Raw genomic sequence first — 14,702 nt, 5'->3', positions numbered from 1 at the left:
ATGCCACAGAAAATGTTTAAGTCACTAAGTCACCCAGCAATAACTAATATATGTCTACTAACATAATTTGTAAAAAGCATGTCTTAGGCATTATATAAAGATAAAATGGAGACAATGATGGGGGGGCTAGGGATGCAGCTCAGTAGTAGAATGGTTGTTTGAGATCTCGAGTTTGATTACTGTGGGGGGCCTTGCCGCCCCCCCCCCCCCCCCCGCTAGAACTCTTGAGTGCCTTTTACGGACATATCCGGGCCTGCTGCAAATCTACCCGGCAACAAGGAAGTAGCCCCAGTACCCTCCTCTTGCTCCTCCCCTCTAGCCCTACGGTATATATGTTGTAGCAGCTTCCGCAATAAACGAGACTTGATCAGAAACCTGTCTTGTCTCCATCTCTCGTGTCCCCTGTCCTTTGTCATTCTCACCCCCCCCTAGGGTCTTCGTTGACTTACCCGCGGGCCGGGACAGATTACCAGAACCACCACCACCAAAAAAAAAGGACAGTGTTGTATAATACTGTGTTGTGATATGTAAATGCTCAGGCATAACTACACTAAGGGGTAGGATGATTTTAGATTCTTGCAAGTAGAATCGCCTTAATCCAGAAGCTACAAATGCAGACTGATTTGGATGAGTTTGACTATTTAAATTATCACAAATGATGTTACCTGTGTGACTTTTTTCCTAAAATGCCCCAAAGCTCTTAGCAAAATCCAAACGAGACAAAGTATAATGTACTAACAAGTTTGGAGTAGTAACATCCTAGAAAAATTCAATGAATGTGCATTTAAAATGTGGAGAAAAGCTGTGTTGAATGTTAACAACAAAGATAGATTCTGGTTTTCAGATAATCATCTTTTTCATTCATTGAATGTCCAGCAAGACATTCAAATTTTTTGTTGTGAGGCACTTTTTTTTTTCTTTTAAATTGGTTATTGAATCCAGTGCCTTCATGCTGAGCTACATCCTCAGCCCTTTATATGTTTGAGACAGGATCTCACAAAGCCTCTAAATCGCCCAGGTTGGGGTCAAACCTTTAATCCTCCAGCCTTAGGGTCCCAGAGTGCTGCGATTACAGCCACGTGCCACTACACCAGGCTTCACCTCTTACACTGTAGTTCATTCACACGCTACCTCTAGTCTTCTAATGTTTACGACTTTCTACTGATGATGTTCCAACCAAACCTACCTTCCTTACAAAATTTTAAATTCCGTCCGTATAGGCATACGGTCTGGGTGAGAACTAACAACGAGATACATGCCGCCTAGCCCCTGGTGTGTTTTTCTTTGTAACTTTTACTCCCTCATTCGGGATACCAAGGCAAGGGCTCATCCCCCTTCTCCTGGGACTATCAGGTTTCAACTGCTCAGAGTGAAAGAAAGCATTCCGTTTGCTCGGGCGCAGGATGGATCTGTCTCTGCCCCGCCCTCACGTCACCGGATGTGACGCGAAGGAAGTAGTAAAGTCTGCTAGCCTTGAGTTGTTTCGGCACCGGAGCTTTGCTGGCTGGTGGAATGGCAGATGAGGAAGAGGATCCTACAGTGAGTGACCACTTGTGTTCCAATCTTGTTTTCATCACTCTCTAAGGCCTAGTAGCGGGGGCAGAATTGAGAGTCGAGTCTATTTTCCTCAGTGAGTTCAGCCGAGAAAGTTCGGGCACTTACCTGTTTGCTTTCCCTGTGATAAATGATTTATCACTTGGGGCAGGACGTCAAGGGAGAGTGGAAAAGTGGCTCCTTTCGCTTTGGTTTTGCTGTAGATTTGCCAGACACCCTTTAAAACACTTAGAGTCATTGGTCATAGTATTTGCTAATGGACTGGAAGTAGGAATCTTGGAATTCAAATTCTTGTTTCTCTCTGAGCAAGTTATTTAACTTTGAGCATCCGTTCTCGTCATAAAATAGAGTCAAGGCTTACTCAACGTATGTTTTTCGCACTGGATAAGCAGGCGCTTAGTAAATATTAGTTTTACTTATTGCAAGGAGTAGACTGGTTCAATATCAGATCTTTAACAGTAACACTGTTGAGCAATAGGACAGCGTAGTTGGCTGAAAACAACACAGCCTGCCGTGGTGACGTATGCCTGTGATCCCAGAACTCCAGCTGAAGGCAGGAGGATCTCGTGTTTGAGGCCAACCGGGACTACATAGAGAAACGGTTGCAAAAGAAAAAAAAGATCCTGTATGACTTGGAAATAGGATTAGGTTCTTAAAGACTCCTTCAGTGCTGAATTCGTAATTTTTTTTGCTTCTTGCTTTAGGCTTTGTACCCCAGCCAGTATCAGCATTGAAAATGAAAACGAAAATGTTAATTATTAAAATGCCAAATTCATGCAATCCCTTGACATTTCTGTGTGTATATTTTAATTTTTAGTTTGAGGAGGAAAATGAAGAAGTTGGAGGAGGTGCTGAAGGTGGACAGGGCAAAAGAAAGAGACTTTTCTCTAAAGAATGTAAGTTGTATTTAACAGTGATTTTATTATAGATGGTGAAAGCTTTTGGACATATTCTTTTAAAGTAAATTTATTGCTAGCTATGGTGGTGTACACCTGTAGTCCCAGCACTCTGGAGTCTGAGGCAGGAGGATCACTGTGAATTTAAGGCCAGCCTGGACTACGTAGTGAGTTCAAGGCCAGCCTGAACTACAAAGCGAGAGCCTGTCTCAAAAAAAAAAGTAAATTTATTGTCTGAAATATGTTTTCCTGTAGTGACAGTATTCTCATACTTAGCTATAAAATTGTTTAACTTTTGAACCATACCTAGTAACCATCCTACCCTAACCCTAATTATATAAAATAATAAAACATGATTAATGTTTTAATCCAGGGCAGAACATAACCCTATTATTTTTCATGTGCCTTACCTTTGGAGAGTAGATATAGGAATTCCTCTGATTGTAAGTTACAGGTAGTAATGGATCCTGGAACAAATGCTGAGGAAAGGATCTAAATTGGAGATTACAACTAAGGCAGTGAACAGGAAGATGGTGAATAGCATGAGGCCTTAACAATTCCTGCCTCAGTAGACAGGTTTGACTTTTTGGCCGCAGCAGAAAGGGAGAGCCGCTGGTGCTGCTCTTGTCCAGGTCAGCCCCTGAAGGCATCATGAAAATGTGCTCTGCTGAGTATTGAGAGATGCAGCAACACTGATTTCTAAATATGTATCGAGTTTACTTAGGCTGAGTAAGATGTGAGCAGACCCTAAATGCTTTTAAAACTGCAGGGTTAGCATATCTTTATTTTTTTAAGCACCCAGATCCTTTCCATATAATTTGTCAGTTAAAGCTGACCACTATTCCATCCCTCTGATCCCAATTATTTGATTTATATGTGCTTTTACTGTTATGTCAGGATAGGAAGGATCTCTTCACCAGAGCATCACAGAATCATACTTGCACGGTTGATTATTACCAAAGTCCTTTGTTCCACTTAAATTGCTGTATGTTTGTGATGACAAGAATTTGGAATGTTCATAGCTTTCTCCCTGTCTTTCCAGAACTTTCATGTATTTTACTGACCCAAGAGCCATTCTCCTAAACTCTCTTTTAATTTTTTTTTTGTTAATATAACAGAATTTCACAGCATTCACTGGCATTTGTTTATCCCTTTACAGACCCTATAACCAAAACAGTTTATATTCTTCCTACAAAACATAAGTTCTTTTCCAGTGAAACACATTCTCCTATTGGTGAGTTCTAAAATGTTAGCAACTCTTTTCCTCACAATTTTAAAGGAAATAACAGTAAATTTAAGGTGGAGAATCTCCATAGACATCACGTTAGCTAAATGATCAAAGTTAGCATCACCAGTTAGATATATTGACATCATGTACCCTGATGTGAGGGCATGTCATCTCTCAGTGTCCTTCCTAATAATGTGTTACCTCAGTCTAAGCATGGGAAAACATCAAACAAACTCAGATTGAGGGATAGTCAGACGATAACTTCAAAAATATCAAAGTCTTGAAAGACAGGGAAAAGCTCAGGAATTGTCACAGTTTGGATGGAGAAAACCAAGGCAACTAAGTAGAGTGGAATCTTTGATAGGAACCTGGAAAAAAAAATTTTTTTCATTGTTTATTGGTACATTTTAGGTGTACAACAATACAGTTACATTCATCATTGGGATCTTGTACCTTTACATGATGTATCTTGGTTCTTATTTTTTCCCCATTCCCCTGCCCTCCCTTCACCCCCTCCACCCCTCCCTATTTACAAAGATTTTGTTTCCTTTTTTTCCTTTTCTCATATTTATTCCTTTCCCTTCTTTCCTTTCCCCTATCCCTCCAACTTCCCCTACCCCTTTAAACCTTTTCTTCCTATTTCACATTATCAATTACACATTTTGATCCTTATTCACACTTTAAGTTTCTCATACCAGAGAAACTGTTCAGTATTTACACGTGTGCTATTTATTTCACTTAATAGTATGGCCTTTATGTTCATCCATTTAGCTATAAATGTATTTAGTTTCTTATTTTTATGGCTGAGTAGTACTCTATTTTATAAAAAAACCCATCTTTATCCAGTTTCCAGTTGATGGGCATTTGGGCTGTTTCCAAGTTTTAGCTATTACAAACTGTGCCGCTGTAAACATGGGTGCACATATATTGCTGTGGTATGATTCTTTTAATTCTTTGGGGAAGATAACCAGCCAGGGGAGTAGCTGGGTCAAATGGGACCTCTAATCCTAGTTGTTTGAGGTATCTCCTTATTGATTTCCACAGTGGTCTGCACTCCTACCAACAATGGAGAAGGGTTCCTTTCTCCCCACAGCCCCATCAGCATTTGTTACTGGTTTATTTCTCGATATCAGCCATTCTTTCTGGGGTGAGGTGGAATCTCAGTGTTTTCATCTGCATCTCTCCACTGATCAGTGATGTTGAACATTTTTTCATATGTTTATTTGTTGCTTTTACTTCTTTGTCTGAGAAATGTGTTCATTTCAGATGCCCATTTTTGAATTGGGTCTTTAAATTTGGGGGATCTGATTTTTTTAAGTTCTTTATATATTCTACATAATAGACCTTTGTCTGCGCAACACCTGATAAAATTTTTTCCCCATATGGTGGGTTGTCTCTTAGCTCAGTTGGTGGTTTCTCTTGCTGTGCAGAAGCTTTTTAATAAGATGAGATCCCCGGTGTTGATACTTTGTGCTAGTTCCCATGCTACTGAGGTTTTGTTCATAAAGTAAGTCTTTTCCTATGCCAGTGTCTTCAAGAGTTCTACCTAACTTATCTTTCAGCAAGTTTAGTGTTTCTGTTTTAATATTTAGATCCTTAATCCACTTCTTTTTTAGTTTAGTGCACGGTGAAAGATAGGGGTCCAGTTTTAATCTTTGGCAGGTTGAAATCCAGTTTTTCCAACACCATTTATTAAAGAGGCTGTCTTTCCTCCAGTGAGGATGGTTGGTTCCTTTGTCAAAGATGAGGTAGCTGAGGATGTCTGGAGTCGTTTCTGCATCTTCTGGAAAAAATTTTTTAATGCAAACAAAATTATAGAATCCAAAAGCAAGAAAATTTTTTGTCTACAAAATGAAAAGATTGCCTCAAATCTTTTCCCACTCTGCCTACATACAGTTTGCCAAAGGGTGCCTTCTTTCATGTATTTGATGGCACTTTAGTGTACTGAATGCTTTCCCACATTACTTACATACATAGGGTTTTGTCCAAGTGTGAATTTCTTCATGTGTTTGACCAGAACTCCATTAGCTGAAGATTGCCCACATTACTGATACACATAGAGTTTCTCATCATTATGACTTCATTCATGTATTTAAAAATATTTTTGTGTAGGGTATGTTGTCCCACATCATTTACATACATAGGGTGCCCATGGTGTGAATGGTTTCATGTCTTTGACAATGACTGAATGTGCTGAATGCTTTCCCACAGTGCTTACACACATAAGTGCTTACTCACCTGTTTGAATTCTTTCATGTATTTGACAATCTCTCTTTTGGTTGAAAGATTTCCCACAATGCTTACATACATAGGGTTTCTCCCCCATGTGAATTTTTTCATGTATTTTATACTCTTTAGGTTGAAAGATTTCCCATAATGCTTACATATATAGGGTTTTTCCCCAGTGTGAATTCTTTCACGTACATGACAACCATTCTTTCAGTTGAAAGATTTCCCACAATTCTTACATAAATAGGGTTTCTCCCCAGTGTGAATTCTTTCATGTATTTGACAGTCACTCTTTCCATTGAAAGATTTCCCACAATGCTTACATACATAGGGTTTCTTCCCAGTATGAATTCTTTCATGTATATGACAAGCACTCTTTCGGGTGAAAGATTTCCCACAATGCTTGCATACATAGGGTTTCTCCCCAGTGTGAATTCTTTCATGTACATGACAACCATTCTTTCGGTTGAAAGATTTCCCACAATGCTTACATACATAGGGTTTCTCCCCAGTGTGAGTTCTTTCATGACTTTGACATTGACTATATGTGCTGAATGCTTTTCCACATTGCTTACATATATAGTTTTGCTCCCAGTGTGAAATCTTTCATGTATTTGCCAATATCTCTGTTAGGTAAAAGATTTCCCACAATGCTTACATATATGGGGTTTCTCACTGGGGTGAGTTCTTTCATGACTTTGACAGTGACTGTGTGTTCTGAATGCTTTCCCACATTGCTTACATATATAGGGTTTCTCTCCAGTGTGAATTGTTTCATGTATTTGACAATTTCTCTTTCGGTTGAAAGATTTCCCACAATGCTTACATACATAGGGTTTTTAGGAAGTAACTATGCAAGAAATGTGTAAAAAAGTTTTTCTGATCCAGTGCTAAACACATGAACAAGGTGCCACTGGAGAAAAAGCCTATGTAAGCAAAGTAGGAAAGCATTTGGCTTATACAGGTATTATTAAATATATGAAAGAAGTCACATGGGTGAGAAACCCTACATATATATATTGAAAATTCTGTGAAAATTACTCATGTAATGGAGACCTATAGAAATAATATGAAATTTTTTTTTTTTTTTTTTGGTACCAGGGATCGAACTCGGGTCCTTGCGCTTGTGAGGCAAGCGGCAGAACCACTGAGCTAAATCCCAGGCCCTATAATATGAAAATTTTGATGTCAATATTTTTTCATGATTTTCTAAAAAATATACTCTCAGATGGAAATAACCTAAAACATATTTATTCTGTGTTTTACAGTATATTACTTGTAAATATCTGATGTATATGTGGTCTTTAGTATGAAAAAAATTGAGTTAACATAATCATATATTTTTGTGTATGCCATTGTCTCTGAACTTAACATGCTGTCTCTAATGAAAAAGGTGACTTGAAGTGTAGTTTTCACTTCCAAGTAGGGTATTTGTGTAGTATTTATTCTATTTTGTTTTTACAATTTGGAGGAATAGACCATTAAAAAGTAAAGTTTTGTAATTGCTTTTTATTGTTGGGATTTCCCACTAGGTTTGATTTGAACTTTGCTGGTGTATATACTCCATATTCTGTGTAACAAGATAATTTTGTGTTTGATGTTATTTTATATTTGGTGGAGAGAGTGACTTGTGAATGTGTTTTTGAGAAAGGTCAATTATTTTCACACAACGTGTATAATAGCAATATTGTGTTTTTCATATTTTGACAAAACACCTTCATATATCCCAACATAATTTTATATTACATTAAGTACATAATTTTGCCTAGTTTCTTTTATGTTGGAGTTAATATTATGGCTTACATAAAATTTTGTTTTCTTTCCATTAACATTTTACTATTCATGCCTATATTATGATGACTTTTAGTTTTTTTTGGTAATTTTTCCCACACCTTTATCTAAAAATAAACCATACTGCTGTGAGTGTCTGATTGCCACAGGTCAGTAAGAACATAACTTGTCTGCAAATGTACCATGAATTGTAGTAATAAATCTCTCCAAAAGATATAAATGATGGAAAGATTTATCAGTACCATTATCAAAGGAATTTTTGTTCACAGTGAAGTTGTTTTAGGAAGAATAATTATTGACTGTGATGAGGCAAATGCTTTTATTCTAATCCTTGATGCTGGGATTAACATTCTCTTTCCTAATCAATATTGCTCTAACTAAGAAGATAAAATAAGGCCATGAAGGAAAAGAAATTTTCATTTTAATAAAAAGAGGAAATTTACTATTTAACAAAAAAAAAAAAATTAAAAAAAAAAAATCCAAAAGCAAGAAAGGAAATTTTTTCACCTATGGTTGTTTTCTCCTTCCTTTATCTGGAACTAACGGCTCTTCTCAGTATAAAACTTAGTGATACTTCTACACTGGGCTGACTTTCTAGCACCCCTTTCTTCCCTATGCTTGGTCTGCTTTCTTCCTTTTTACTTCTGTCAGTTTTTGCTTTTCCTAAATAGAAATCAATCTTTCTTTTTCTCTCTTTTCCCCTCTCTTTCTCCATCCTTTACTTCCTCCCTCCCACCCTTTGTTTCCTATTAGTACGTGTTTGCATTACATGATGAATACATTCATTGTGGGTAGTTGGTAAATGTACAGTACATGACACGTCTTTATACTTTTTTTTTTTTTTTTTTTTGTACCGGGGATTGAACTCCAGTCCTTGCGCTTGCACAGCAGGTGGCGAAACCACTGAGCTAAATCTCCGGCCCTACGTCTTTATACTTTTTATACCTCCCTCTTCCTTCCATCTCTTTAGAAGTATTCCTTTTGGTACTGGGGCTCGAACTTGGGTCCTTGTCTTTAGAAGTATTCTTAGAGTTCCTGCCTTCCTTTCTTCCTTCTTTATTTAGCTGTTCCTGGGATTGAACCCAGGGCCTTCACACAGAGCTACACCCGCTGCTTGCTTTTTGTTTGTTTGTTTTGGGGTTTTTTTGTTTGTTTGTTTTTTATTTTTGTTGGGGTTTTTTTGGTACCGGGGATTGAACTCGGGTCCTTGCGCTTGCGCAGCAGGCGGCGAAACCACTGAGCTAAATCCCCGGCCCTGTTTTGGGTTTTTTGAGACAGGGTCTCACCGTATAGTCCAGCCTGGCCTTGAGCTTGCAGCAGCTTTCCTGTGCCAGCCTTCCAAGTGCTGGAATTACAGGCATGTGCCACAATGGCCACCTCCTTCCTTTTTAAAAAAGTGTAAAACACATACTGTAAGTTGTGCAAAGCCAGGTCTAGTGACATACATTTGTAATCCCAGCACCCTGGGAAACTGAGGCAGGAGAATTTTAAATTCAAGCCCACCAATGGCAATTTAGCAACTCAGTGGGACCCTATCTCAAAATTTTAAAAAAAGGGGTTAATGGGCTGAGGATTTAGCTCAGTGGTGCCGCTGCCTGCCTCGCAAGCACAAGGTCCCGAGTTCAATCCCCAGTACAAAAAATAAATTTAAAAAAGGGGTTAAGGATATAGTTCAGTGTGACAATGCTGGGTTCAATCCCCAGTGCTGGAGGACACAAAAAGTACAAGTCTTAAGGGAGTAATAACTTGATGAATTTTAACATTTCTAGCATTTGACAGCATTTACATACTTGAGAATTGCATGTTATAATTCTTCTCCCCAGAAAAATGCATATATACAGATAATATATAGAATTTTTGTAGATACATAATATGAAGCCAAATTGAAGACCTTAAAGCTAGTCTGGGAACTAATTTGGATTTATTGACTGTAAGTTAAGAATCCATATGAATCCCATCTGTCCTAAACTATGAAGAAGTAACTACTACTGCTGTTGTGGGTCAGAGTAAAGATGAACCAAATCAGCTAGATTCAAATTCAGGCTCCATCTCTTACTCGCTGTGTAACCTTGGGTAAAGCAGTTATCTCATTGCTTCAGTTTTCCTTACCTATAGCACAGGGATCATAACCTTGTCTGCTTCAAAGGGTTTTTGTGAGGATTAAATGAATTATATACATAAAGGCTTAAAAACAATACTGAGGATGTAAGGTTTAGCTATTAGCAGTTATTGCTATCACTCTGCATTAGACTTCCTTTTTTGCATATTCTATGCTTCCTTCATATGAAACCAGAAAGGGCTTTGTGGCAGTTGCATTTAAAATGTCAAGCTTCTTTGGAATAAGCCCTCTGCCTTCTCCTTTTCTTTGTTTGTTTATTTGGTTTGTTTTTTTTTTTTTTGTACCAGGGATTGAACTCAGGACCCTGTGCTTGTCAGGCAGGTGCAGTGCCTCTGAGCTACATTTCTGGCCCCTGCTTTCTCCTTTTGATTCCCCTATTTGTTACTATAAGAGGGTAATGGGAACACTTTCTCTCATGTCCTTTTAGCTGTAGTCATTTCAGAGATTCTTCTGCTTCCTGTTTTCCATGCCCCACTGCATCCCCCCACACAGAAAACTCTCAGGAAATGCTAAGCATTGCTAACCTTGTCCCTGACATAGTCTCCTCTTAAAGAGGATTCTAGGGGTTGCTAATAAATATGATAGAGATTAGGAAATGAATATTCATGTTAGTATACCTGGGAAGGAAGGAGAGTTTTATTGGAGGCTAGGTGATGATTGTCCATAAGGCTGCAGTTAAACCTTTTACAATACAGTCCATACCTGGAGACAAGAAATACAATGTAAATATGTTCTTAAACCAGTATTGTCTATAACTTGGTTCCATTCTAGTTGATGTGAAAAAAATGTTGATGAAATTGTTAAATCTGTTCATGTGAAGAAAAGTGATTGCTCTTTTACAGTACGATGTATGATGTATGGGTTTGGAGATGACCAGAATCCTTATACTGAGTCAGTGGATATTCTTGAAGACCTTGTCATAGAGTTCATCACTGAAATGGTAAGATTCTTTTGTAACTGTTACTATTTTTTGGAGGGTTTGTTTTGTTGTAAATGGTCTTAGTTAATTGAAGAAAAAGTTTAAAATTCTAAGGTTTAGATAAGACTAAAACTTACAGCATCCTTTTGAAATAAAGTATCCATTTGTGTGCCTATTTTGTGAAAGTACCTAGTTACTATTTATCATTAAGGATAAAGATTATATAAATATATTCCACCTTCTCATGAGTTTTATTTATAAAGACATAATTGTAAGATCCTTGAACTAAAATAATATTGCCCATAATCTCATTATCCAAAATAAGTTTTTTGTTCCTCTTCCAATATTTACTTAAAGGTATGTATATTTATATCCAAGTGCCCCTTCCAAAGAAAACCAAACAATTAAAAATAACCAGACAGGACCCAGGATTTAGTTCAGTGGCACCACGCCTGCCTTGCAAGCTCAAGGTCCCAAGTTCGATCCCTGGTACTGCAAAAAAAGGGGGAGGGCCTGGGGATTTAGCTCAGTGGTGCCAGCACCTGTCTGGCAAGCGTAAGGTCCTGAATTCGATCCCTGGTACAAAAAAACCCCCCAAAAACCAGACAGGGTAGTACATGCCCATAATCCTAGCACTTGGGAGGCTAAGGCAGGAGGGTTGCAAGTTCAAGTCCAGCCTGGACTACATAGTAAGATCTTGTCTCAAAATACCAAGAAAAAAAATTTTTTTTAATCTACAAAGTAATTAGAAATCAATTACATGTAATTTAGAATGTATAAAAAAGCACAAAGAAGAAAATAAACTTTTGCCAGGTGTGGTGTTATGCACCTGTAATTCCAGCACTGGGAGGTTTAGATAGGAAGATCACCAAGAGTTCGAGGTCAGCCTGAGCAACAGGCTAGTTAAGTAAAAGAGAAAAGAAATATATGTAACTCTTCCACTTACAGACAACTAATGCTAACATTTTGGTGAGTATGATTTTATCTTTGTACATTTTTTAAAGCTTTTTATAAAATTTGAATCATTAGGGCTGGGGATTTAGCTCAGTGGTTCTGCCACCTGCCTCGCAGGCAGAAGGACCCAAGTTTGATCCACAGTACCGAAAAAACAAGCAAACAAAAACAGAAAAACAAAAAAGGGGTGGGAATACAGTTCGGTACAAAGGCCCTAAGTTCAATCCCCCTAGTACCACAACAAAAAAAATAATTTTATACAGATGAAGAAAATAACTGTCAGGCAAGAGTATAGCTGAGTGATAGAACGTATGTTTGAGCATGTGTGAGGTGCTGGCCTCTAAAGCCAGTACCAAATTAAAAAAAACTGCATATATCAAAAAACAAAAAGGAGCAGGCATGGTGTCACATGCCTGTAATCCCAGCACTCTGGAGGCTAAGGCCGGAGGATTGCCACAAGTTTGAGGCCAACCTAGACTACATAGTGTTCAAGGCCAGCTGGAACTACATAGCAAGACCTTGTCTCAAAACAAAACAAAACAAAACAAAACAAAGCAACACAACAAAAAATAGAAGATCAATAAACAAAAATGTCCTTTGTATTTAAAAAAAAATGCCTATGAAGCATAAAGAGAAACATTTCTAATTACCTAGTAGATAATGGCCAAAGTATATGAGTAGAAAGATAGTTCACAAATGAGTAAGTATAATAATTAGAAGAGAAAATCCTCAGCCTAACCAGCAATTAATAAATGTAAATTAAAACAATAAAATGTTGATTTTTAAAAATTGAATTTAAACAGATGGAGTGAAGGGGTAGAAGTGGAGGGTAAGGGGATGTAAAAAGAATTAAGAAGTGTTACATGGGCCGGGGATTTAGCTCAGTGGTTTTCTTGCCTGCTGCACAAATGCAAGGACCAGAGTTTGATCCCCGGGACCAAAAAAAAAAAAAAGAAGTGTTATGTATGTGTACCAACTTCTCATAATGAATATAATCATTGTATACCGCAAACATATACTAACAATTAAAAACATTGACTTTAATGTTTCTTTGTAATAGACTCACAAGGCAATGTCCATTGGAAGACAAGGTCGAGTACAAGTCGAAGATATTGTCTTCTTGATTCGAAAGGACCCGAGGAAGTTTGCTAGGGTTAAAGACTTGCTTACTATGAATGAAGAATTGAAACGAGCTAGAAAAGCATTTGATGAAGCAAACTATGGGTCTTGACACCTTGTGTACTTTCTGAAATGTCATTATCTTCTATGGAAACCATATATAAGTTTATTTTCTGCAGTAATGTCCTGATGTTTAGGCATGTACATGACAGGAAGAAACACAGTTTTCAGCCTTTATTTTCGTGTCTTTGTTTTTAGAGCATTTGATTTGAGGCTTTAATTGCCTGCCTTTATATGACCATACTTGAATTACTTACTAGATTTTAACAACTACATATAAGTTAAAGTACTTTGCAAACCATGCAGTCCCTTCTGACTTTTGACTGTCTGAAGAATAAACTTGTATTATGTATTAGATATATTCATGCCATTATAAGCTGTATGCTAGCTGTTTAATATGTAAAATCTCAAGGGCCTTTTTGACTGACAGCTAAGGCATGTGCTTCATGTATTCTGAAGTTTTTAGACAACAGTCATTTTGTGTGTAAGGAGATGATATAGGAAACTACAAGTTTTTATAAGAATGTCTTAAAAGATAATTTACTATCTTTTTTAAAGATAACTTTGTTTTTGACAAAATAAGTTTCATGTCAGTGCTTCTGTGTTAAAGCTTTTGTTGATTTAAAAGCCTTTTGCCTTATAACATACTACAGGTATTTGTTAAGTTTTAGGAGAACTCATTTTCCCAGATCAAAGATTCTAAATCTAAATGCTTTCAGTAGTAGGAATGGCGATGATTAAAAGGCTAATGGCAAGATAAGCATTTGGAATAGTGTTGTATTAACGTACTTGCTCATTGTGGAAATGTATACTTGATTGAAACCATATGTGACCATAGAAACCCCTTTGTGTAGTTCAGGATATGCAGGTTTTGTGTGTACTTAGCTTATTTCATTAAATTATTATCTTCATCTTAAAATAAGGATTAAAATTACATACAAAGAGATCATTGAATGTTGTTTTATGGAACGGAACTTTTTGTTGCCACTTATAAAAACATTACTATAAATCAGTATTGGAAAAATTTTAATTTCTTAATCTATTGATACAAGGAATAAAGTGTGAAAATTTAAACAGATTATTGCTTGAATTTGCCTGTGATTTACAGCCTCTCCCCAGGATTATTAGTCCATTACTGGTAATATGATAATTCTAGCTACTTACTCTTGCTAAAACTTTTTCTTAAAAAATATACATGAGTCAAAAAAAAATACATGAGTCAATAATTTGATGAAATAAATAACTGGATTGACTTTTTATTTAAAAAAGTAAAAGTCAGTTGAAAATCTACCAGTCTTCTAAAATAAAATCAAGAATGAGAGTAGAAGTCAGGCATGGTGGCACATTCCTGTAATCCTAGCACTCGAAGGCTGAGGCATGAGGATCATGAATTCAAAGCCAGCCTGCCTTACATAGTGAACTCAAGACTGACCTGGACTACAGTACTACATAGTAAAACCCTATCAAAACAACAACAACAAAAGTAGAATTGGAATAATGAACAGTCTACACAGTAGTATATTGTTTGTGGTAATCAGGGCATGTCCCAACCTGAAAAAGGAGCTGGTAATAATCTATCACGGCTTATATCTAGATGCCACCCTAAAAGCTCATAGGTGTGGCTTTTGGAAGGTGGCTGGATCACAAGTGTGTGGTACTGGATTATCCACTAACCTGGATGTAACTGGATTTACTAAACACAAGCCTCACCCAGGAGTGGGTGGCACTAACCAGTAGGCTTGTAGCCTGAGTGGAATAAAAGGGAAAGGGAGACTTGCTGCTGCTTGCCTACCCTGGCACGGCCTGTTTCTACTCTGCCATGCCCATCTGCCA

The 14,702-nt window shown here is 37.4% G+C and overlaps 1 protein-coding gene across 1 annotated transcript; it reads left to right on the top strand.

The window, feature by feature from the left end:
- Positions 1-1,392: 1,392 nt before the first annotated feature.
- Taf13 (TATA-box binding protein associated factor 13) lies at positions 1,393-13,947 on the top strand. The gene is made up of 4 exons (XM_004853610.2): positions 1,393-1,539; positions 2,372-2,450; positions 10,660-10,757; positions 12,751-13,947. The coding sequence occupies exons 1-4, from the start codon at positions 1,513-1,515 to the stop codon at positions 12,919-12,921; spliced, it is 375 nt and encodes a 124-aa protein (XP_004853667.1). The 5' UTR covers positions 1,393-1,512; the 3' UTR covers positions 12,922-13,947.
- The last annotated feature ends 755 nt before the right edge of the window (positions 13,948-14,702 follow it).

Source organism: Heterocephalus glaber, unplaced genomic scaffold, assembly GCF_053883595.1.
Source record: "Heterocephalus glaber isolate CG9 unplaced genomic scaffold, H.glaber_assembly_v1.0 deba00001442, whole genome shotgun sequence".
In the NCBI taxonomy this organism is placed as follows: Eukaryota; Metazoa; Chordata; class Mammalia; order Rodentia; family Bathyergidae; genus Heterocephalus; species Heterocephalus glaber.
Note: the sequence above shows the minus strand (reverse complement) of the source record. Positions and strands in the feature narration are given on the sequence as shown.